At 43.3% G+C, this 25,836-nt stretch overlaps 1 protein-coding gene across 20 annotated transcripts in view; it reads left to right on the forward strand.

Annotated features, from left to right (window-relative positions):
* Positions 1–25,836, forward strand: part of tnika (TRAF2 and NCK interacting kinase a) — a 52,433-nt gene that overhangs the window by 23,887 nt on the left and 2,710 nt on the right. The window contains exons 3-34 of one of the 20 annotated variants that reach the window (XM_044047856.1): positions 2,067–2,123; positions 3,009–3,134; positions 5,542–5,652; positions 6,621–6,711; positions 7,002–7,132; positions 7,224–7,278; positions 7,976–8,054; positions 8,369–8,544; positions 9,957–10,023; positions 10,129–10,327; positions 11,063–11,179; positions 11,885–11,971; positions 13,490–13,678; positions 13,894–14,499; positions 17,022–17,186; positions 18,052–18,312; positions 18,783–18,889; positions 19,038–19,153; positions 19,848–19,945; positions 20,139–20,162; positions 20,490–20,498; positions 20,940–21,008; positions 21,153–21,259; positions 21,369–21,471; positions 21,776–21,925; positions 22,327–22,429; positions 22,513–22,683; positions 22,768–22,911; positions 23,569–23,703; positions 24,019–24,119; positions 24,238–24,387; positions 24,816–24,821. In XM_044047856.1, the coding sequence (XP_043903791.1) occupies positions 2,067–2,123; positions 3,009–3,134; positions 5,542–5,652; positions 6,621–6,711; positions 7,002–7,132; positions 7,224–7,278; positions 7,976–8,054; positions 8,369–8,544; positions 9,957–10,023; positions 10,129–10,327; positions 11,063–11,179; positions 11,885–11,971; positions 13,490–13,678; positions 13,894–14,499; positions 17,022–17,186; positions 18,052–18,312; positions 18,783–18,889; positions 19,038–19,153; positions 19,848–19,945; positions 20,139–20,162; positions 20,490–20,498; positions 20,940–21,008; positions 21,153–21,259; positions 21,369–21,471; positions 21,776–21,925; positions 22,327–22,429; positions 22,513–22,683; positions 22,768–22,911; positions 23,569–23,703; positions 24,019–24,119; positions 24,238–24,387; positions 24,816–24,821 (4,110 nt within the window). Of the gene's footprint in view, positions 1–2,066; positions 2,124–3,008; positions 3,135–5,541; positions 5,653–6,620; positions 6,712–7,001; positions 7,133–7,223; positions 7,279–7,975; positions 8,055–8,368; positions 8,545–9,956; positions 10,024–10,128; positions 10,328–11,062; positions 11,180–11,884; positions 11,972–13,489; positions 13,679–13,893; positions 14,603–14,761; positions 16,928–17,021; positions 17,187–18,051; positions 18,313–18,782; positions 18,890–19,037; positions 19,154–19,847; positions 19,946–20,138; positions 20,163–20,489; positions 20,499–20,939; positions 21,009–21,152; positions 21,260–21,368; positions 21,472–21,775; positions 21,926–22,326; positions 22,430–22,512; positions 22,684–22,767; positions 22,912–23,568; positions 23,704–24,018; positions 24,120–24,237; positions 24,388–24,815; positions 24,822–25,836 lie in introns of those variants that run through there. The other 19 variants (XM_044047857.1, XM_044047858.1, XM_044047864.1 and 16 more) reach the window with 19 other exon arrangements.

The raw sequence follows: 25,836 nt of genomic DNA on the forward strand, positions 1-25,836 counted from the left end.
CTTTGCGGCTCTTTTGCTCACACAGAATTTGGACTTCTGTGTGTGTGTGTGTGTGTGTGTGTGTGTGTGTGTGTGTGTGTGTGTGTGTGTGTGTGTGTGTGTGTGTGTGTGTGTGTGTGTGTGTGTGTGTGTGTGTGTGTGTGTGTGTGTGTGTGAGAGAGAGAGAGAGAGAGAGAGACCAATCACAGAATTTAACCGTTCAGTGGTGCTTAGTTTCCATTGTGCTGGATCAGAGGATCAGTTTAATAAGAATTGCAACTCATGACTATAAATGTCCCTCTCTCAGGAACTTCATTTGATGTTAAATTACCAGTGTCTTGTGGGAAGTATGATGTCTTCATCAGATTAAAAACAAATCATTTTGGTGAGTTTTGAAGCATAATAAACAAGAAACAGCTTGTTTACGACATTTATTTTTAACTTAACTTGTAATTTTACCCCCAGACTGAACCCCAGGGCAGATAATGGTTAAAATGGTGACTGTTTGTATCAAGAGTCTAGGGACATTGTGTTAAAAAAGTAAAATAATCCAGTTAACCAATAAAATCCAGTTAAATAAGGTTTCACAAGCATTTGGGTCCAATTTATCTGTAAAAATGACTTCAATGATGAATTCCCAGTGTCAGGGTGCAGAGATGTTGTTACTTTTGCAATACGCTCATTACTTCCAGTGAGCTGCAATAAAAACCCACCAAATTTTATCCATAACATGGTATTGTTCTTGTTCCTCAGTTCTGTTTTGGCTTCAGTGCTCATTATCAGAATGGCCCTTTGATTAAAGCCCTGAGGAGGCACTTTAGCGCCAGACCCTTAATGCCATCTGGTTTTTAACAGTTCCACCAGGAAAACAGTGTGCCCCTTGTTTTGAGCAAGTGTTATTCTTTTGTTTGTGCCTCTGCTACTAAGCTGTTTGGCTGTTTGGCTATAACATGCTAATCAGTTGAGGTGGAAGTAATAGCCTTTAGGAGTTTAAGAATCTCTAGTGCTGTCAGCTAAGCACAGCCACAGATGCTCTGTTGCAAACAGACCACTTGGGCCTTCCAGTCGCCCCTCAGGATCCAGTTCCTTGCCTCCTGGTGTCCCCAGACATCTGCCTGGCTGGCCTCAAATATTGTCTGTGGATTGTGTTTATTTAAGGTACAAGTTTAAACTTTCCCGCTGAACGAATATACAAAATTTCAGATAAAAAGTGAAAGCACTATTTTAAATGTTTGGTAAATATTCACCAACATGTAAGATATATATCTATATATATATATAGGGAGAGAGAGAGGGAGACCTTGGCTACTCAATTGCTTACTCGTCTTCTCTTCAGGTTGAGACATTTTTAAGAGGAGTACTGAGGCCTTTTAGCTTTGGTAATGTTTGGCATTTGCGTCCCATAGCTGCAGCTTGACGTCTTAATGCCCATTTCTACTCTGCGCAAAAGACCAAGATGGATAGTGCCTTTCGCTGTACTTTGCGTTCATTTCGTCCACCATTGTGCGCAAAGCGGGGGAGCTTACGACACGGAGCGATATCGCAGTCCATTTCTGATCAAACACAATAGAAACGGTCCCTTTTAATTGTCACTATGTTTGTCGATGCCTGCAACTTGGTACTCAGCACTGCCCTCTAGAGGAGGTCTTGTGTAGACGTCCATACCAATGCAAAAGATGCATGGAGGCATGGAGGGTACTGACGGAGATAACGTTTGGGACGGATGGATGTAAAATGGAGGATAAAGACTAACTCTTCTTCCGGGCCCATAACACCAAAACGGAATATAAATAGAGTTTGCGGACTCTAAATGAACATTTTAACTGCTAATATACCATTGTTAGAGGGAAGCCAGTATTTCAATTTAACATTATGGTCATTTTATGTCTCATTTTATGACTGCATTTCTGAAATAGTGCATCTTTAGAAAGTCACATGGACGTACAGTAGCCACTGATTAGCTACAGTGTAATGCTTGAAAGAAAAAGATCAACATCAGTGCAAATGTGCTGCAGTTCCTTGAGTGAATGCTAAACACCTATTTCCCTCTTCGTCCCTGTCTCTGTCTCCTTTCCTTCTTCCTACAGGGTCGCCATGTTAAGACAGGGCAGCTGGCAGCCATCAAGGTCATGGATGTCACCGGGGTAAGAACCAGGCTCGTATATACTGTATATACATGAGCATGTCATTTAATTGACGAGTCTGTGCAGGCTCGTGTGTGTGTGTGGGTGTGTGTGATGTGCCAGAGAGATAATTAGGACCGAATGATTTGCTGGGAAATATTAGCTGGAGTTATTAAGGCAGCAGAGTGTGGTAGTGTCTGTAATGCAGGAGGGAGTCTCTGCTATTTTTAGACATGGTTTCACCCTACGCTGCTGTGTCAAGAATCAGCTGCCAGCAAAACAATGGCGCTTTGCAGGAGCGAAGCAACAAAGCAGCTAAAAGACACATGAATGAGTGAGAGCCAGAAGCAATGAATGGATAAGTAAATGAACATACTGTGTACAGGAAGGTGTATGAATGGAGATGAATGGATGAGCAGCAGTATGAATGAATGAATGGCTCTTAAAAGAAACCGTGTAAAAAGGACTGTGTTAATTAAAGATTGAAAACACATCATTGCAAACTAAATGAGATGCTACGACAAAAATTCACCATGAGTGGAGCTGCAACTAACAATTATTTTCATAATTGATTCATCTGTAGATTATTTTCTCAATTAATCGAGTAATCGTTTGGTCCATAAAATGTCCAAAAATATTGAGTGTTTTTGTCTACAAACCAAGATGATTCAGTTTTTAATGATTTCTTTGTTTGTGGAGCAAAGAAAACAGAAAATATTCACATTTAAGAAGATGAAAAATCCCCGAAACTAGAAAATATTCACATTTAAGAAGCCTTTGGAACACAAAGGAATTTTATTTCATAGACATACTTGTGGGTCGTATATTCAATTTCTACAAACTGGACCTTTATTATACATGCTTTCCTGTTTTCCTGTGCGATGTGTCTCGTCTCTCGTTTGTTAGGATGAGGAGGAGGAGATTAAAGCGGAAATCAACATGCTGAAGAAGTACAGCCACCATCGGAACATCGCCACCTACTATGGAGCGTTCATCAAGAAAAACCCCCCTGGCGTAGATGACCAGCTATGGGTAAGTGTTGTGAACAATACAAACGGGGCTCATGTTACTAGCGTTACAGAGACAAATCTAAATAAATGATGTAAAACAACCTGAAGTTAAATTTAAAAGTGTTGTTAAAATCATTTATCATTGTGGCAGTGGTGGGGGAGGGAAAGGGACAGGGGACAAAAGCTAAATAAATGCCTGCAGGGTAAAAACAGGCCCTATAGCATCTTCTAGAGCAGTGGTTCCCAACCTTTTGACTTTGAAGCTTGTGTCCAGGACAACCCAGCCCCGACCCAAACTACTGTCCAGTAGACTGTCTGATTGGGATGCATAAATATAATTATATTAACACTCACAAACTCAGAGCAGTCAAAGCTCTGCGCCCTCCCATGTGATCTCTGGCACCACCCTAAGGGGGGCTTGGACCCCAGGTTGGGAACCATGGTTCTAGAGGGCAGCAGTGTCAACGGGTGGGTGTCACATCGATAGTGGTACCTGTATAAAAAGGCCAGGGGGAGTCTAATGATTTTAGTTTGGATCGCTCTGAATAACTAACCCAGTCTGCCGCTGTACAGTTTCCATATCAGTCAAAATATTTCCTCTACTGAGCAGTGATTTAAATAAACAAAAACAAAAAAAAAAAAAACTCCCGCATTTTGTCAGCATTTGTGTATTTTTGTGTGCATGAAGAGAAGGAGTCTGTCAGAGCGGAACAGAAAGAAGCGAGTTTCCATTTGTCATTGTTACAAGTCACATCAAAGAAGTGAGTGTGTATTTTTGTCATGCATGTGTGCGCTGACTGAAGGTTAGTATGCGGAATATGTAATGTGTGTACATATATATATATACATACACATTATATATATATATATATGTATATACATATGCATTATACTACTGTATATCATATACTATTTGTAAGTACATACAGTGTATATATATACATATATATATATATATATATATATATATATATATATATATATATATATATATATATATATATATATAATGTATATACTGTACATATGGTCACTTCTGGCTCTGCTTCAAGCTCTGTTTATCACTAGTCAGACTTAAAAGGCAAGAGGAAGTAGTGAGTAATAAATAGCCAAACCCTTCTCCTCAAGTCTGCACCAAGTATCCAGACACACACAAAAAGACTCACACTGTATACATATATGAATACACTGTGTCATTTTGCAGTGAGGTTCACGTTTTGATGCACTGCGTTTGTGTGTTTTTTCCGTGTATTAGCGTAAGATATACGCTGAGACTGGATGTGAAGGCTTTTTATTTCTATTTATTACTCGCTACTCTCTCTCTCTCTCTCTTTAAGCCTGAGCAGTGATGAAGGGAGCTTGAAGCGGAGCCAGAAGTGACCAGCTGAGATTCTGGCTGCAGAGTTATAGGGCTGTAATGCAGTGGGAGAAAGGAGAGGAGCAGAGAGGTTAGGAAGGGGAGGGGAGGGGAGGTGGAGGAGAAAGCAGCAAAAGAGGGAGAGAACAGAGAGGATGGACAGAAAGGAACACATTGTGTTTGGGTGAAGCGCTGGTCCCGGTTCATTCGTGTGATCCCGTGACCCTGTTGAGTCAGTGTATGACAGGAATTAGTTTCTGTTTCTATGTATATGACCGGGTGATGTGGCCAAAAGAATATCACAACAAAAAGATTTCAAATCAGCCGATAATCATAATTACGGTGATTAAAATGTCTGGCCTTTTTTGCTTATGGTACCCAGAAAAGGTCCTTTGAGTAAGTGTCTTTGCCCAGAACACTTTGAACTTTCAACACATGACAGTTATTTACAATATACTGCGTGTTAAATGAGTGCATTAACAGACTTTTAGTCAAGAAAAACTAGTTTTATGAGAGATTTTGCATTTTCATTTTGAAATTTGAACAATATAAAACATATTTGAGTAGAACTTTTTGATATTAAAATTCTATGCTCTGTGCTCCGTTTCTCCACCGCTCCACCGAGTGTGTGCCACTGACATGAGCGTAATAACCACATTGTTTGGCTTTGAAGTGCAAGTTCTAAGTTTTCAGGAACTGTTGGAATTTTTATCCCAATAGCAAAAAAAACACCTCATAATTACGGTAATGCATAGAGCGCTCGCCGTTCAAGGGTTCATTTTGGTCATAATCTCCTTTTATGGACAGAAAACATTCGTATTGATTGTGTTTTGTCTCAGTAAGCATTAAATCATGTTGAAACCCTGAATAAAATCACACAGCAAACGTCAATTTATATGTTTTTATTTAATAACCTGATATTTACTTGGGTAATGTGAAATCTACAGGGTTTATCTTTTGATTCATCTCACTTTATTTTTTTGTACGTGAACGGAAACACATCGCAAACCAGATGGTTTCTTCCATGCAGAGTGACTAATAATCCAGCTTCTCTCTATGTGTGTGTGTGTAGCTGGTCATGGAGTTCTGTGGAGCCGGCTCAGTGACGGACTTGATCAAGAACACCAAGGGGAACTCTCTAAAGGAGGAGTGGACCGCTTACATCTGCAGAGAGATCCTCCGGGTACGACGCCACATTGGCACACTGTGATGATGAATGTCTTTTCACTGTGTTTACATTACAATATGGTCATAGTACGGTAATTATTCTGTATTAGGGAAGTCATTTTATGGTAACCACCATTTTATTTATATCATGTACCAAGTAAGAGCTGATGGAAACCTATTGTTGTTTTCATATAAACTTTTACCCAAATATTATCCACACTTCTACCTTTGTTTACCTACCCATTACCAGTTTATTACCATACAATTAAAGTGCTGTCACAGTATTAAGTATTATTATGTCCTTGCAAACCAGTGCAGACGAAGACGTCTGGACTGAATTGGAGAAACGCGATGCTTGACACGGACCTGTCCGTTTTGATAGCGATCACCACTTGTCGGTGTCCTGTCTTGCCTCCGTTTTGAAATGTTTACTGAAATTGTCCTCACATGTTATCTCTCATATCTGTCGTTGTCTGTGGCCTCAAGTTGAGAGAAGCAATAACGCTGCATCTTGGCAACAGTGGCGTTTCAAGGCAGCGGCAACAATGATTTCCTCTCACATCATTTCACTCTCTCTTCCTGGTCTGATTTAGTCTTCTCTCCCTCCTTTTTTATGTCTTTATTGCTTTTCCTTCTGTGCTCCATTCTCCCTTTTCTCTCATATTTATCTTTACCCTTATTATTTAAGGCGCTTTACAGTCAACACTGTGCCTCGCTACACTAATAAGTTTGGAAGTGTCAAAACAATTTTTGAGATTTGGATAAATAAATCTCATGAATAATATCACATGCAGCTGAATTATGTTTAAAAGAGAAAGATGTTAAGAAGTGTTTGACACAATTATAAAACGGTAACAATGCTATACGTATAATAAGTTCATCTACATTGAAATATAACGACTCATATGGCCTATGATAATGCTGCTGCTCCATAATAATCAGGTTAATAATAATATTATGTCGTGTTTGTGTCACTATCTGCAGGGTCTGACTCATCTCCATCAGCACAAGGTCATCCACCGAGACATCAAGGGACAGAATGTCCTGCTGACGGAGAATGCAGAGGTCAAACTGGGTCAGTCTGTCACCCTACCTCACTTGATAAAGCAACTTTAGGATCGGGAGGAGGTATAAAGTTTCAGCCTGTGTCCAAATTCAGGCTCTGTGTCCTTCATCGGCTCCTCTCGGTGCCTTGGAAGGTGTCACAATGTGGTCACAGTGCTGCCACGAGTCAAGATTTTTGCAAAAAAATCCAAAATAGCTTCTTTTTTTTAAGCTTTAATGATAAAGCTATTTTGGATCACTCATTCAAAACTCATTCAAAACATTAACTCGGAAGAATTCTGTGTGCGTTTGAACCCGCAGTGGACTTTGGTGTGTCGGCGCAGCTGGACAGGACAGTAGGTCGCAGGAACACATTTATCGGGACACCGTATTGGATGGCACCAGAGGTCATCGCTTGTGACGAGAACCCCGACGCCACGTATGACTTCAAGGTGCGTGAGCGTCCCACCGCTTCCTTCCCTTTCCCCCGACTCTCCGTCTTTGGTTAATGTGTTTGCACTGTGTCTTGTCTTATTATTGCAGAGTGATTTATGGTCACTGGGAATCACCGCGATCGAGATGGCTGAGGGAGCGCCACGTACGTACCCGCGCAACGACACGCGTGGTTTTTTTAATGCTGCTACAGTAGATCATTATAATCAGGTGTTCAATCCTGGCCAATACAACTTTATCTGGGGCTATAATTGTAATGATTGCCGAGCAACAAGGGTAAAATTGCTTGTCAGATTGCTGGGCGTTTGCCCAAAGTCCCTCTTTTGTTTATTGAGAATCTCATTCCTAAGTGCTTGCTCGCAGTCTTTATGATCACAGGTTGCAGAAGTTTGTTTCTTTCCTTCACATCGAGTGAAAAACTCGTCCGATGTAACCGATGTAAAGTCCCATCGCTCCGTCTGCTGTGCTGCTCTTTGAGCTCGTTTTATGGCAGCGATCCTGGGCTTCTTTGATCATTGTCTTGTTTATATGTCTTGTTTACAATGCCATTTAAGATTAATTTAATATAATAAGGGACACGAGGTAAATGCATCATTATCTTTTCTTTACCTGAACTTAAAGTTGGTGTTTATAAGAAGGCAAAACAGTGTGTGTGTGTGTTTCACTCACTCACACACATTAATGTTATCAGTATTGACAAGCGTGTATCGATTGCGTCAGAGCAAACTCCAACTCTCTTTGACTTTATGCCAAGATGATGTTTAGTACAATTAGTTAGAAGCACTTACACTTACGCTGACGTGCGCCCACATTTGGTAACTCTTTTTGTCTCGACTCCTCAGCGCTCTGTGACATGCACCCGATGAGGGCGCTCTTCCTCATCCCGCGCAACCCTGCACCCAGACTCAAGTCGAAGAAGTGGTGAGTGGTGAATCCTGACATTTGTGACCATAAGCCTGTAGCACATCTAAGGGTAAATATATGAGTAATTACAATCTTGAGATTCTTTGATGGAATTAACTTGAATGCACTTTCTTTAAAATAAGTTTTTTAAGAACGTTTTGTGTCAGTTTGTGCAATGGTTCAAAGAGCTGACATAGGGTTGCAGTAGTCCCTAATATTTGTCAAATGCTATTAGGTTTTTTAAGAAACAATTTCACGCCAGCGCAACACAACTGAGCGTCTCATAAGAAACGACTTTGTCTCATGTTTGCTCACCTGTGGTGTTCTTTCAGGTCAAAGAAGTTCCAGTCGTTCATAGAGAGCTGCCTGGTGAAGAGCCACAGCCAGAGACCCAGCACGGAGCAGCTGCTCAAGCACCCGTTCATCAGAGACCTGCCCAACGAGAGGCAGATCCGCATCCAGCTGAAGGACCACATCGACCGCACCAAGAAGAAGAGAGGAGAAAGGGGTGAGGGAGATGTGTGGCAGCTTATAATTTAAAGGTCCAGTGTGTGACGGTGTTCTCATACTTCTATTCGGTTCCGATTCAGGGGAGGAATGATATATGATATATACATACAGTATGTATATATATATATATACATATGTATATACATGTATATATATATACATGTATATATATATATTAGAATAGAAATTGAAGATACATCCGATACACATGTTTGTATCACTTATAGTACATAAATAGGTTTGCTTCACAAAGGTGATGCTGACTTGCACTTTCTACAGCAGCCCTAATGAAATGTGTTTCACCTTTTGAACTACGTAAATGGAGAACAACGGTTCCGCCTACATCAACCGGATACCAACTAAGCAAAAGGAGGAAGTTGAGTAGAAGGGTAAAAAAAAAAAAAGGTTGAACAACATAGTTAGACATAGACACAATGAAATGGGCTTTATACTGTACGTGTATATGGCGGTATCAGAATCCCGGAGGAAATTGTGTCATGTGACATTTGGGCTTCACCCATAAGATTTTGTCCAAATCCTGATTCACAGCCAGCGGTTTAAAAAAAAGCAAAGTAAGACACCATCCACAAAAACATACAAACAAATGATGGCATTTTACACTTTTTACACGTCATTCACTCGATTAATAGCAGCCTGAGTGAATTTCAACATTCTGAATGGTCAGATTCGGAAGAGGACAAACTTTGCAGCGATTGACCTTGTTCTGCAAAATATGCTGCTCAAGGAAATCCCATCACTGATGCCAAAACGAGATATTGGGTGTATAAATCACACAGAAAAGACCTTACGTTTCAGACGCACGCGCGAAAACCCTACGCACATGAGCGACGGCAAAAGTAAAAGTGACAGATGTCCGTCCTCCTCTGTCGTATCACACAAACGAAACGAGTGTCCGAGTGATAGATTGACACTTGGGCGCACAGAACTGTGCGGTGAAAACTACATTAGCCGCTTCGAGAAGCAAAACACTGCAGGGCGGAAGTAGAGCAGCCGATGATGTATAGAAATGTTTCGCCGTCGCAGAGACTGCGCCTTTCTCCGGCTGTCAGTTTGTCACATTTGGAGAACAAGCTGCAGCCACGACCGTTAAGCTTTGAGCAGCCGTTTGACTGAATGAGCTGTGAGCTAATGTTCTCCACCTCGCTGCACACAGTAAAATTACAATTTATACTCTTATTCAAAGTCACTAAAAGAAAGATCCCCTGGAGGAGTGAGAATGTAGGAACGCCAACAGCATCGTGAGCGGTTTGGTAATGAACAAGAGTAGCTGAAGTGAGAAATGCAAAAAGAGAAGGGAAACGGCTGCGTTCCCAGTAAGTGATTACCTTACACACTTTTGCTCTCTTATTTAAATGCTCTCACTCTTTTTATTCCCGCTCTCCTCATCAGATGAGACGGAGTACGAGTACAGCGGCAGTGAAGAGGAGGACGAAGAAAGAGAAATGGGTGAACCGAGGTCAGTGGCTTGTCTGCAAACTGTACAAAATCATTAACGCCTTTTATCAGCGCTTTTCCAAACCTCAAGACCTGCCTCTCTCCCGTCTACCTCTTTCACCCTCAGCTCCATCATCAACATCCCCGGCGAGTCGACCTTGAGGCGGGACTTCCTGCGCCTCCAGCTGGCCAATAAGGAGCGCTCCGAGGCGCAGAGGCGGCAGCAGCTGGAGCAGCAGCAGAACGAGGAGCACAAGCGCTTACTGCTGGCTGAGAGACAGAAACGCATCGAGGAGCAGAAGGAGCAGAGGAGGCGGCTGGAGGAGGTAAATGAAGGGCACATGTAGAACCATGACCTTTGACCACACTGGGAGCATGCCTCTACTGCATCCGACAATAAAAACCTAATCATACAGCACATGTCGGATCATTCATCAAACACAGAAAAGCTGTAATCTGATTCACCAAAGAGGCTAATTTTTTTTCATTCAGGAGTTTTTATGTGAGCATTGGAAACCGGCGGATGAAAACACCTTGTGATGACATAACTTACCTCAGTTTTGTCTTAATAAATAAAAACACAACAGTCACCATTTGAAAGACCTTCCTCAGAAATGAGGTTCTGCCTCAATGATCACAACAACACCAGTTAATACCAGAAAATGTCCTAAATATGCAACAAATACAAGTGTAAGTACACAAGCGCACACACACAAACACAGCATTTCTCTGGTGTCCCTCTCATAATTCCAGAGAGCAGGCTTATAGGAGGAAATCCTTAGACCATAATCTTTATGTTCTCTCTGGGTTCCCACCGGGATTTGCATGGCTAAGCATCATGACTCAATTCAACTAACATGACCTCTCCTCTCAGAGTCTAGTGTGTGTGTGTGTATGAAAGCACATGGCTTTCTGTGAATATTCTATTATTATGATTTACAAGTATATTTAAAAAAAAAAACAAGAATCTGCTGAGACTTGACTTCTCAATTTGCACTGAATTGAACGATTCAATGTGTGCAGCCTCCCTGAATCTCCCCGTGCCTCTGTTCTCCTGACAGCAGCAGCAGCGCGAACGTGAGCTGAGGAAGCAGCACGAGAGGGAACAGAGGAGGCGCTATGAGGAAATGGAGCAGCTCCGCAGAGAGGAGGAGAGGAGGCATGCCGAGAGAGAGCAGGTTGGTGTGCTTTCTCTAATTGTGAAAGTGTGACGCTGCAGATATGTGCACCTTGATGAGAATAATGAATTAAAGATGAAATTCCCTCATCTCTCCTTCAACTTTGTTCTATGTCTCCCGTTGTCTCTGTTTCTCATGTCTTTTTTTTTTGCAGATCTTAAATCTTGTGCAGAATTATGTCCATGGTTCAATCACCATTAGATATTCTGTCTCTTCTTTCTTTTTTCAGCTCTGTTGATCTTGCATTCAAAGAATTTCCATTTTTTTTCTCTGATTAATACCATTTTAAAGCCATATTTAAGTTAACTACAAATACAAAAAGTCTAATTCTCATTAAGATGAGATTATGACTGTAGTATGTCTTCAATATTATCTTTTGAAGTACATTATGTGTGACATGTTGAGAAATCTTTGATTTTTAGTTCAGACTCCCATTTTATCATCTTTCCTGCTTTCTTCTAATTCTTGCTTGTGTACTCTGATTGCACCTTTCAAGTCTTTCCTGTTTCACTTCTTTTTTTCTCCAAAACTGTTCATCACATCATCTACTTCATAATCTGTTACATTTGCTTCTGACTCTCATCATTCACAGTCGCCACCTTGTGAGATTATCCCTCTCTCTTCCTCTCTTTTTTTATCTGTGTCTCTGTTCTGATGTTAAGATTTCCTGATTTTTCTTTGTCCTTGTGCCGATGTGCTGCTCAGGAGTATATTCGTAGACAGCTGGAAGAGGAGCAGAGGCAGTTAGAGATTCTCCAGCAGCAGCTACTACAGGAACAGGCGTTACTGCTGGTAACCATAGTCCTACGTGCTCCTATACCACTCCCCCCCACCTGTGCTGTGTGGCCCCCATTTCCCCCTGCATGCACCCGCCTGGCAGCTGAGGAACTGACTGTGATGGAATTCACAGTCCGAGTTGCTCAGTTAGCGGCAGGCCCGAAGAAAAGAAAAAAAACCATACTGCTGCGATGCTTTGTCTGGAATGTATTCAGATCACTATTTGCAAGTATGAACCCTAAAGTTGGCTGGATCGCAAAGAACTCCCCCGAGGGTGCAGGGGAAACGATTTGAGAATTGGAAAATCGCTCACTCAGTAATGAAGAAAAACAAAACAAAGAGCAAAAAGTCAATTTAAAAGTCACAGTAAAGATTGTTCTTCTGATCTTAATGGAAAGTTCTTAAAGTTTAAGTGGTAGTCCCAAAGAAAAGCCTTTCGGGGCTCTCTGATGAATATCTTCATAGTTAAATACCAATGAGTTTTGACCATAGACCACATTTTTTTTTCGTTTTCTTTTTTTCCGGTTTCCATCAGGACACCAACGTGGAAGTAAAAATGATTTGAGTAGCCACCAGGAGGCGACCCAACTGGCTGCAAAAAGAATTCTGTTTCTGATTGGAGGTCTAAGCGGAAATGACTCTTTTCTCATATTTTTCTGAGGAGTTAATGGTCTACATCTCTAATTTCAGGCCTTCTTCAGTTCTTTAAATAATTTTCCCATTTGAAAGAAAATGGACAATAAAACCAGGCACAGATGACTGGACACCAGTGTGATTGACAGGAGCCTAGTTGCAGGTGACATTTCTGCTTGCAAAACCTCAATATGGTGCCGGCTGTGAATTTGGAGGCTTTAAAACAGGCCTTTAAATTCTTATGGGTGACGTTGCTACTTAAACACTACTTGATTTCAACTCATATGTGCCCTGTTTTCATCAAGGCAGTTATACTTTGAGGACTTTCTCTTCAGATGAAAAGGACAGTCTATGACTCACGAGTTTTGATTTGAAAAAAAGACCGATCTATACTACAGTTAATTGTGTCGCGCTTGTACACCGCTACTCTTTGCAAGGAAACCAACACGTGCAAAACTCCACCAGCCACAGGAAAAACTCGAAAACACCAAAACCCAGAAAAGGTCGTCACCTTCTCGGTTCATCTCGAGACGCTCTCTACCCTCCCCCGTGTCTGGTATCATTGTTTGTCATCAGGAAGTGCTTGCAATTGTGATTATTGTGAAAGTGTACGTGTTGTACGTGTGTGTTTATGTTCCATATCCACTGCTGCGTGTGTGTGTGTTTATCTGTTTTGCATGATCTGTGAAGTATTTGCAAATGCTCACGGAGCTGAACATTTGTCGGTTTCTTGGTAAATATTTATGTTACACTAAGGTTGTAAAATACACACATCTGGCAACTACTAAATAATATCTCCCCGCTGATCATTAATGGGCTGCAATGCTGACTTGATTTAAATTATCCTTGTGTTTCTCATGTTCTGTTTCCCCTTCCCCCCCCCCACCACCAACCCTCTAGGAGTACAAGCGTAAGCAGATCGAGGAGCAGCGGCAAGCGGAGCGGCTACAGAGGCAGCTCCAGCAGGAGAGAGCCTACCTGGTGTCTCTGCAACAGCAGCAGCAGGAGGGAAGGCAAGCGGAGAAGAAACAGCTTTACCACTACAAAGATGTCATCAATCCTAATGACAAGCCTGCGTGGGCTAAAGAGGCAAGTCTCGCCTTGTGTGTGATGTGGAAATATGACACATTTAATGTCTCATATACAGTACATTCACAAACAAAGTGGCCTTTTTTATTTTGGTAGTATCATTCCACAGGACTTACAAGAAGCAGCGGTGCTGGGGAGAAGCTGTCTGCATCCCTTGAGAATGAATTGATCCTGTATTTGTGTTTGGCTTACCTTCCTCTGACTCTGACTTCTAGGTACCGAAGCAGCAGCATGCTCATGGTAACATGCCCCAACTACGACATCACCAGTCGTTCAATCAACCGGCTTCGTCCCCTGGCTCTCAAGGCCAACCCAGAAATCAAGCTCCTAGACGAACACAGTCCCATAGCCAGTCCCATGGTCCTCCGCCCCTCTCTGCCCGACTCACCAACATATGTGTTTCCCCAGACCTCGAAAAATCCCTAGATCCAGGGCTGAAGCAGGAGATAAGTCAGCAGGTCCGCGAGTTTAGGGCCCAGAGACTTAGTCAGAAGTGCAGTCCGGGGCCCTCCCAGAAACACACTCCTGCTGCTGGGCAAGGACCCACCAAAGGCCCTACTAAGAGCCATAATGAGCTTTCTAGTCAAGGAAAACCCAACCCATCTAGTCCAGTACCCAACCTTAATCCTCTGAGGGCCAGTAGTCACATAGAGAAGAGTAGAGAAAGGTTTCTCTCCGGTCCCATAATAATGGGAGCCACCCAGGGGCTAATGTCTTCAGACCTACAGCCCAAGGCCCTTCAATCTCATCCTCAGCCCCCAGGACAAGTCCAGAGATCCCAGTCTGAAACAAATCAAGTTTCCAACCCTGCTGTGAAATTGGTTAGTGATCATCCTCATCGCAGGTTGCACTCGGCTATCTGTAGAATAGATGTAGATCTAGAACCCTTTTTTCCATGATTTGGGGTACGGGGTGAAGCCATCTCTCAGTCTCCACAGACATGGCCTGACTCCCTCTCTGTATCCGATCTGGAAGCGCTCTCCAGCCAACCTTACTTAGACTAAAGTACCGCCTACTCATCTGACCGCAGCAGTGGCATCCTCCTTCAAATCCCTGATAACAACCTCTGCTTTTTTTTTCTTGCTCCCTCTCTTATGGAGGGATGAGGTGTGTTGTGCAGGTCTGACCTTTTCGAGACATGCTCACACACAACCTGGCTGAGCTTTGTCTAATGAGTAGCCGCTCCACCAAACACGTAGTTGTTTTGCTCTCCAGATTCTTCGAGTGCATCTTCGCTCTCACTCATTGCTCATCATTACCCCCCTTTCCTTAGCACTCTTTTTGGATTACACACGCCACACACACACACACAAATATCTACAATCTCTATAAATAATTTGGCTGATATTATTGTCTACTCAAGCTACAATCTAAAGGAGGGGTGCTCGTACGCATGCTTCGACTAATATTACCATAATCACTTAACCACACCCCAGAATGCACCACGGCAAACCCTCTTCTGGATATATTGATGTCCACATCACCAGAGAAAGACACCTTTTCCGACCTCCCTTTAGGTTAGTCAACCCCTCAATCAAGTACAACCTTGATGGTGATGGTTTCTGGCCAAGTGGTGATGGGATCATTTTCCCCCAACCAGGACCCCTCAATGGATGTCATTCTGTCTACCTGTCTAACACGTACCTGTGTCCTTTCCTTAAATAGACACAGCTGTGGTCATAAATAACCTAATGTTCCGTCTGTGTGTCTGTAGAACCTCTGCCATAGCAGAAAGAGCTTTTGGGTGGTCTTCTAAAACAGAAGCAGCACGACCCAGAAGGTTTTTCTTCTGTTGTTGGATCCTCTAAGAGGAACCTCTCTCTCTGTCTCTTGTAGGGTCAGCTGATGCTTTGGCTAACCTTGATCGTGTGCTGCCTCCACAGATCAAACAGTCGTTCTTCTGAAGCATTTCTTCCATCGTCAATTATTTGTGTCTTTAACAAAGTACTCATGAACTTCTCTGCCACCCAGTAGTTGACTGGTGACTAACAACAGATTCAGGAAATGACACAGACCATCCGAAAGCCTCCAAAGGCAAAAGCTCTCATTGCACATGCATGCTTACCTGGGGGAGGGTGTATTGACACTGTGCTCTGTGCCATGACTTAACCCTCCACAGACCATTGAGTAGATTGTTCAGAGTAATAAAAAAAGGAGTGTGATTCGGCAAGTGAGGGCATTCCTCGGAGGCCTTCTCTTGCTGCACAGCAGATAATCTGATAATCTGATTACCCTGGCAAGCAGAGCTTTCTGCCTTGCTCACACACACAGATATTCAGTGGGCGCTATTGTCCCTCGAGTGCTTAAGTGCACCGACAGTCGAACACGGTTTCTGTATGTGTACATTTGCGTTTAATCCAATCTATGGATATTTTCGTACAAAATAATGTAGTGCGTTGCAGACCAGTGGTTCTCAAACTTTTTACACCAAGTACCACCTGAGAAAATATTGGGCTCTCAAAGTGCTCTCTTTTCCTCACCTTATGCTTTAGACTGGTTTAGTGAAATTAGATTAAGATGGAGCGAGAGATAAGGGGACCCTAATTATTTATTTATTTAAATTCTTCTTATTTTCTACTTACTCCGGTCAAAATTCTTCAGCTCCACTCCGATCACATACCCTGGTACATACAGTGGAAGCACATTTCGGATTTTCCTCCAAGTACCACCAGAGGAAGCTCGTGTGCCACTGGTGGCACTCGCACCACAGTTTGAGAACCATGGTTATTGAATCACTAGAGACCCCTTTGGACCTTTCCTCCCGGCCATCGGACCTGCTAACTCTTCGACCTCATGTGGGAAGTGTAGAGGCGCATACAGTATCGCACATGAACAGATGGTTCTGGGATCAAAGACAAAGATAATCCAAACACAGAGGGTGGTTCACACGGAGCCAAATCTAAACGGCGGTGTCATCACCTTGCCTTTTTTTTCCCTCGTGTACTATGAATTCCGTGAAGTCTGGAGTGGTGTTGTCCTTCAAAGGAAAGACGGGGGTACAGCAACACAAACACATTATTGAGTTTTTGTCTTGCCTGATGCACCTGGAACACTCACAGTCACTTGTGTGAGTTCTCATGTATCTGTTGAGCCATAGTACATCACTTTAGAACAAAACAAAATCTGGCAAAATAAGCAAACGTCAAACACATTTTCACAGGTGCAACAACATTTTACCTAAATTCCTCTCCATAGACTCTGTCCCACAGAGGTGGATGACGTTAAGGCTGTCCGGTGGCTCAGTGGGACGCATGGCACTAATAACCTCGGTGGTGCAAGTGTAGTGGTCGGTTGCGCTGCGGGCTGCGCTGTGAGTGACCGTGGTGTGTGTGACCCGTCCCAGGTGGAGGAGCGGTCTAAGCTGAACAGGCAGAGCTCGCCAGCGCTGCAGCACAAAGTGTCCAACCGCATCTCTGACCCCTCCCTCCCTCCCCGATCCGAGTCCTTCAGCAGCGGGGGCATGCAGCCTGCCCGCACCCCACCCATTCACCGCTCCATCGAACCACAGGTGTGTGTGTGTGTGCGCGTGCATGTGTGGGCAGTGGGTGTATTTCCTTGTGACTGGTATTGTTAATCAATTAATACCAAATCTATTTTTCTCCCTGTGTCTTTAATTAAATAAGCAATGAAAGTGCCTTTCTCTCTCTCTCTCTTTCACATTTCTGTCATTCGTTCTTTTTTTCTTCAACTTCTTCATCATTTCTTCTTTACAAATCTCCAACCACAATTTATAAATTATATGAGATTGAAAGTAAGCATCTGCTATATATACACACATATATATGTATATATACTTATATATACATATATGATCTATTAAGGGATGTCAGTCATTAACTCCCCTTCATGGTCATTAAAAATGTATTATAATACATTTCTTACATGTGGCACCTTTAATTTCCTACTTTCCTACTCTGCTGTACTTTCATCCTTGGTGTTTCTTCTTCCTATGATGATCTCTCTCTACCTTCTTTACACAGACCCACTTACCCCATCACTCCATCTTCTTCTTCTTCTAGTTTTACCACATTATCTTTCCTAAAACATTTGCCTCTGCACGCTTTTCCAACTTCTCATCTCTCATTTAAACGTTCTTTCTTCTGAATCTCTGTCCTGGCCATGCTCAACCCTATTTCTGTCCACCTGACGCTGTCCCTTCACGTTGTCCTGGGCGACAGTGACCAGACCTTTGAGTTTCAACTCAAAGGTCTGGGGTTTGATTCCTGGCTCCACTACACGGTTGTGCTGGCAGTGTGTGAATGGGTATGAAAGAGTGATGGAATGAATGGGTGAATGGCAAAACTTTGAGTGGTCATCAGGACTAGAAAAGCACTATATAAATCCAAACCACTTACCATTCCTGTGTCCCTCAGATGGCTCATCTGGTTCCAGTGAAGACCCACTCCAGCTCCATGTCTGGCTCTCAGTCTCTGCAGGACCAGACGGGCTCAGCCCTGAGTGAGGGTGTGAGCGCAGTGTCCCCGCGGCCCGAGATGCCTCGGCAAAACTCGGACCCCACGTCTGACAACCCCGGACCCCAGCTGCGCGTCACCGGCAGGGAGGAACGCGACCGGGAACGAGACAGGGATCGGGACAGGAATGCTTGGCTGAGAGAGGAGGACCTTCCACCAAAGGTCAGAGAACCATCAGGAGGACCAAGTTAGACATTCCATTAGAATCACTTTTTCCCCTTTCTTTTTACTATGTTGTCACTGCAGTGTAAGGTGTTACCATAATAGCAATGATATACAAATGACATTAAAGCATTTGGTGAAATTGAGCTTTGAGAGATGGTTTAGCAGCTTTTTAAGTGTCCTACACTCAGCCCTGAAACACACAGAGAGAAATATCAAGGATGAGATCTTTATGATATGAATTTCTATGAGTTTCTAAACTGCAGCCTCGATAATTTCACACAGAATCACAGTTAGATATTTGACTCAGATAGTTTAACCCTAATTCTCCACATATTGAGTATTTAAAGCAACAACAGCCAATTTACCGTCATCACCGTCATACAGATAGTTTGATGATAAAATAGCTTTTAACTGTCTTGCTCGGTGATTACGTACCCCTATCCTGACCTTCTGTTTTTCATCTCCAGGTCCCCCAAAGGACCACATCCATCTCCCCAGCTCTCGTCAGGAAGAACTCCCCGAACGGAGGAGCGGATCTAGGCCCTCGCACAGGTTCACAGCTCATACGGGCCAGGTAGAGCTTGTGTTATTATGGCATGCAAGCTGCACAACTGAGGACACATTTATTGCCTAATTCTGTCTGTATTTGCTTTGTCAAGAGAAAAGCACGGTTGGTTTGTCTTTTTGGGGCTGCTGTAGAAATATGTCTGTCTCTGTTATAGTAACCCGGACCTGAGACGCTCTGAGCTCTCCTTAGATGCCATGCTGCAAAGAACCTCCTCCAACTCCTCCTCCTCCTCCTCCCCTTCATCTCAGGGAGGCTCGGTCGAGAGAAGAGGTACAAACGCTCACCCCGAAACACATATTCATGCTGACAATTACAAACTAACGCGCGCACAAGCGCCTACATGCACCGACATCGCTCCAGCTTGTTTCGGGGCGGTGTTGTCAGTCACAGTTCTGCTCTGATCAACCTGTCCGATCTGCCCTGTTGCCCTCGGCCTCGAGGGAGGCGGAAGAGAGGGATTGATGTCGAAAGAGGTGTCGAGGGATGTGTCAAACACCATGGCGCAGGGATGTCTAAGATATGCATGGATCTCCCTCTGGCAAATACAGAACATAAAGAAGTGGACTCGAACTCCTGCAGCATCCACTGATGTCAGTGACTTGATGTGCGAGGGTTTTAAATGCTACCTTCCTCAGAGCAAAAGCCTTAATGTTCACTTCTTCTCAGGCAGCTGAGCCTGAGAAGAAGTGAACATTAAGGCTAGAGAAGACAAGAATATTGCAGGATATCCGCTCGCCGGGATAATTTGAGTTTGAAGCTCTTGACAGAGGGAAGATGTAGAAGTGTTGTCCTTAATGTTTGGTTTCTATTACTACTTTGAAGTGGGGCTCGGTTGCAAAATATATATATATATAAGGATAAGACAGATGGCTTCAAGCGGGAAAACGTCATAAAAAGCACAAAATTGACGTTTCAATTTAGGAACTTAAATTTAAGCTTTTTAAAAAGTTTTCTTCTCCGATAGGTCAACCCAAGCAGGACTCGTCTCCTCCAGGAGCCAATCAGGAGGCAAAGTCCAAACCGGAAGAGGGCCGTGAATCAGCCAGACCCAGCCGACCTGCTGTGAGTCACACGGCACATACACTCACTCAATCACTGTCTGTCAAAGCGATCTCCTCTCAGGGAATCTTCTACAGCTCTCTTATCCTTTTTTCTTCTTTTCATCTGGTTCTTTTTTGTCTGTCCTTCTATTTTCTCTTCCTCTCTGTCTCTGTCCGCCTCTCTCTCTCTCTCTCTCTCACCTGTCTTTCTTCAGAGCTATAAGAAAGCCATAGATGAGGTTAGTGACGCCCGAGTCCTCTTTCCCTGACCCTAGTTTTCCCTCTTGTTTTGAAACTGCAGAGCCCTTCTCTTGAACTGCGTGCGGCATGGTGGAATTTTCACACACACAAAAAAAAGACGACGTTTTGCCGTTTCTGTTAACTTTGAAGTATCGGGTTGCCGTAGCGATGGCAGTGCATGTGTGCTTCTACACACATGCCTCAGACGGCGTATGTGGACGGTGTATGCATGCATGCGGTGTGTTCGCGTGTGTGTGTGGAACCAAGCACCTGAACACTCTCTAAATCTCTTTTCCTGTTTTACTGTTGTCACGGTTACTGGTCAGGAGGAGCTGGTAAGCCCATCCCCCCCACCCCCCCCCAAACTTCCATGTGCATGATTTGGTCTGATCCATTGGCTCGGTTTTGACTGGGAGAGGGAGGAAGGAGATGAAATGATGGGGTAGAGGAGCTTGATGAGGTCGATGCTGCACTCTATGAGTTCATTAAGCCTGATTATCTGCATATCAGACGTGTTCATAATAGTTGCTTGTGAGAGATAAAAAGTGCTCCTTTTAGTGTTACTTGAAGAAAAAATGCTCTCAGATATGCACTCTTGATGTTTTTATGGGATGACAAATCAGTTGTCCTCGTGACATGATGCTGATGGCTTGTCTAACGCTTCGCCCTTCTCTGCTCCCTTCACTCTTGTATGTGGTTTGGCCTCTTAGTTTCTGGTGACCCCAAAGTGAGTGACGTTGTTGTTCTCTCTCCTCCTCCTCTTTCCTTCTTTATAGGACCTAAGTGCACTGGCTAAAGAACTCCGAGAACTGAGGGTAGAGGAGGGCACCAGGCCCCCAGTCAAGGTACTGTGAACAAAGAATAGCATTATTCTAATAATGTCTATTTACAATCAAACAAAACAAGAACACTGATCAACTTTGTAACGAGTAACTGGATATGCATGTCAGCATTCATGCAATCTGTAGCCCTCTCTTCCTCTAATGAAGGTGACCGACTATTCGTCCTCGAGTGACGAGTCAGAGAGCAGCGACGAGGACGGGGAGACGGTGGGTCACGACGGGACCGTTGCTGTTAGTGACATCCCACGCATCATGTAAGCGCCTCCCGTCTGTTTCTCGCCGTATACCCTGTTTCCATCACCGTCCATTTGCATTGACATCTACGCGCGCGCGTGCGTGCGTGTGTGTGTGTGTGTGTTGCAGGCCAGCAGTGCAGGGCAGTGGCGAGTCTTATGGAGGGCTGACGGAGGACTCCTTGGGAGAGGCCTATAATAGCTCCAAGGACAGCACTCAAGTGATGAGAGAGGTACTAAATAAAACACACACACACACACAGCACAGGTTTGTGCAGCATTGGAAGTGAGGAAGTGAGCCTCATAGACACACTAAACATTCCCTTGCCCCTTATCCTAACCTTAACCATCACAACTAAATGCCTAACCCTAACCCTAAATTAAACCCAATTCTAACTGAAATGGTGAGAGAACGTGAGGACCAGCCAAAATGTCTTCACTCCCACTCCACTCAGTGTGTTCATTGACACTTTTATTCTGCATCTTATCATCTTATCCTGTCTCATGTCAGCACCCTTCTTTCTCGTTCTGTTGCAGGCGGAAGAGAGGAGGAGAGGAGGTCACACGGAGAGCAACGGCTTTGGAAGTCACGGCAACCACGGCAACCTCCCCGACTTGGTACAGCAGAGCCACTCCCCCTCAGCTACGCCCACCAGCGCCCTGCAGGAACTTAGTGACATGGCAGAGGTGCACACACAACCACACATGCTAATATCCGTCTCTCACTGAGTTGAAAGGAAATCCACACATATGTGTTCTGTAAAAATGGAAGTGGAGCTGTCGATCGCACCAATGTTTACTCACGTGTGCTATGCTTAATCGTTCATTTACCTCTCATTTGTAGCATCATTTACAAAAGTGACGTCGTGTTCTATTGCAGAAGACCCGAAACTAGTGTTTGAGATGTTATAAATCAAGTTTAATTAATTAGGGCCCGTGTTTCCACAGAGTTCCACTCAAACTGGGTTCTTTGTGCAACTGTCTCTGGTTTAAACCGAAAGACTATGTCCATTTTTGTGTGAAATACCAGATTTAAATTCTTGTATATTCACACAACACTATTCCTGTTTTTTTTTCCCCCCAAACAGTTTGGTATTAGTGGCTCGAAAGCATCCTTTACGCCATTTGTCGATCCACGTGTCTATCAGACCTCCCCAAGTGAAAATGACGATGACGACAACTCAGCGGCAGGTATTTGTCTCGTTTGTCACATCATTTTGCTGAAATATGCACATTCGTTTTACTCACTTACTCTCCCTTCTGTGATGCCCTAGCCATGTTTGCAAACGAGCTGCTGAGGCAGGAGCAGGCCAGACTAAACGAAGCCAGAAAGATCTCCGTGGTCAACGTGAACCCTACCAACATCCGCCCCCACAGCGACACACCCGAGATCCGCAAGTACAAGAAGCGCTTCAACTCTGAGATCCTGTGCGCCGCACTCTGGGGTAGGAGGGAGCAACCTCCGTTCGTCCCACAACAAAAGGAAAACCTTCATGTCGCTGTAGCTTCTTTTTTTTTGTTGTGTTCAGGCGTCAACTTACTGGTCGGGACGGAGAATGGCTTGATGCTGCTTGACCGCAGTGGACAGGGGAAAGTGTACAACCTCATCACCAGGCGCCGCTTCCTGCAGATGGACGTGCTGGAGGGTCTCAATGTATTAGTCACAATATCTGGTAGGTCTCACACATGACTACCATTTCAGCGTCAAACGGTCCATTTTTAGAACTGATTTAAAGATTTTACTGCTAGCTTTTAGGGTCCCTCTTTGGACATGCACCTAAATACATTGTTGACCTTTTAACGCCACGTGTGCCCGGTCATAATCTGAATTGTCATTCTTGTCTTTAAAAACTCATCCACTGGCCTTCCCAGTTCCACTGAGAATAGCCTACTTTCATTATCCTCTTATAAATCCCTTTTACAAGTGCACTTTTACGGGACTTTTATTGTGATTTTGATTTGTGTTTTTACTGCTTTTATTGTTTGATTACGTTCTGTTTTATGTTGTGATTGCCGTCTGTTTTTGTTTTCCCTTTATTATACGGCTTGTAAAGGACTTGTGTTTTGAAAGGTACTATATATATATATATATATATATATAAAGTTTATTATTATTATTTAAAACAAACAAGAACATTTGGAGTCTGTTATATTGAGGTATAATGTTTACAGTTTACAGCTGGATAGGTCTTTCATTCATTTTGACATGTCAATCCAATAAATTCGGTGTCTCGCCTTTCTTTCTCCTGCTGTCTTTCCCTCCCTCTCTCTCTCTCTCTCTCTCTCCCTCTCTCTCTCTCTCCCTCTCCCTCTCTCTCTCTCTCTCTTAGGGAAAAAGAACAAGTTGCGCGTCTACTACTTGTCCTGGCTGAGAAACCGAATATTACACAACGACCCTGAGGTGGAAAAGAAGCAGGGCTGGATTACCGTGGGAGAGCTGGAGGGGTGTGTGCATTATAAAGTTGGTAAGGATTGTTTATGTGTATACCGCGTGTTTGTGTGTGTGTGTTCTTGTATTTTGGACCTTTTTCTGGCACTGACCGCGTCATGGAGACCGAAACGTGGTCCCTTTTTGTTATTCTAACGTATGGATTTTTCACATCATATATCAATCGATGTGATAAATGTCAGATATTTAGAGATAGATTTGATCCTGAGTGAAATTAAAAAGCATCACCTTTTATTTAAATGAAATGTTATGTACGTTCAAATGCATATACGTGCTGAGAAGTGACAAACATTTTGAATTAAACCAAAAACGTGTGCCTGTTCCTTTCCAGTAAAATACGAGCGGATCAAATTTCTGGTTATCGCTCTGAAGAACTCGGTGGAAATCTACGCCTGGGCTCCCAAACCCTACCACAAGTTTATGGCCTTCAAGGTATGGAAGGAAACTCCTGAACTCCATTGGCTTCTCACTTTGTCTTTTTCCACTCCACGCCCCTAACTTCATATCTGCTATCCCTCATTCCCCCTCGTCTTCTTTTCTTTTTTTTCAGTCCTTCACTGAGCTGCAGCACCGCCCCCAGCTGGTCGACTTGACGGTGGAGGAAGGTCAGCGGTTAAAAGTCATCTACGGCTCCAGCGTGGGCTTCCATGTCGTCGACGTAGACTCGGGCAACCCTTACGACATCTACATCCCCTCACATGTAAGTGTGTGTGTGTGTGTGTATGTGTGTGTGCGCGTCGTCATTGAATCAAAGCTCTACACATTAACATCCAACCTAGTTTCATTCGTACATGCAAACAATATATTATATGACATATAAATGAAGTAAGCAGCAACATAAAATATGAATGCAATACGTGGATAATCAAAAGACAACCCTGAGAAAGGAAAACAGGCAAAGAAAAGCAAGATTGCACAAAATCGGATCACAAAAACCACATTCAGAGGTGGTTTGTGCCCAGTAGGTGGACCATCGGTACTTTTTCATACCCAAACCCACGAATGTAAACAAGTATCCACGCAGCAAACTCACGAGGGTTTTCATAAGGAAAGAATATTCATGAACTCTGAATGTCTTGCTGTGTTTTTCACGTTTCATTTGTGCTTCCACTCCTCTCTCCTTTGCAGATAAAGGTGATGTCCTGCCGTCTGCTCCTTTAGACTAGGTCCAGAGAAAGTGCACAGAAAGTACCGTGTCCTTTGCTTCCTTTTCACTGCTGTGTTCACAGCGCAGTTCGTTAGTGCATTAATGCATTTGGTTTAGCGTGAAAAAAATCCATCTTGGCCACGGTAGACGTCACGGAAATGAACATAAAATGATGGGTTTACGATCTCGCGAGCAGAGCCAGGAATTGAACCCACAACCTTCCAGTCGAAAGACAACTCGCCCTACCACTGAGCCACCATGGCTAAAGCCTGTCTTTATGTCAGAAAATGACTTTTGATACTTAAGTACAGTAAATGTCATGAACTTTAAGACTTTAATTAAAGTAATATAACAAAAGAAATTGACTTCAACTTCTACCAAAGTTATTTCCTGCTAAGATACTTGTACTTTTACTATAAAAGTATCCCTTTTAGGTACTTTAAGTAGATCTACACGCTGCCCTACTGACTTCATCATCATTGCATGAGCTCATTTTCATGAATGTAATAGACATTTGTTTCCCCGATTTGCTCTTAAAGCAACTTTATTCTCCCCATTAAAAGTGAAAAGTTTGTTGTTTTTAGATGTTGGTCATTAATGTATCTGATCCACACAAACTCAAAATGCACAGCAAAGAAATGTTGTCCTCTGCTGTCGCCGCATGTTTCCAAGGCAGCGGGAGATTAACATCTAATCTGCCTGTGTACTGTATCCTCACAATCCCAGAATCCCACTGTGCACACACACAAGATCATATCGAGGACTCTTTGAAGACCATAGACCGGATTAAAATTCAAAATATCTATATTTATATATATATACAGTATATACCCTGAATTCTGTCAACAGTCTTTATCATGTGTCTGAATGCAGTGAATGTCTATATAGACATTCTAGGTGGCCGTCTCCATCTTCAGGAGACAACAACAACAATTATAATGAAAATAAATAAATAAAATACACTAAAATATGCCTGAAGTACAAACTGGGGGGTTCCTGTGT

Source organism: Solea senegalensis, linkage group LG16 (assembly GCF_019176455.1).
Source record: "Solea senegalensis isolate Sse05_10M linkage group LG16, IFAPA_SoseM_1, whole genome shotgun sequence".
NCBI classification, from domain to species: Eukaryota; Metazoa; Chordata; class Actinopteri; order Pleuronectiformes; family Soleidae; genus Solea; species Solea senegalensis.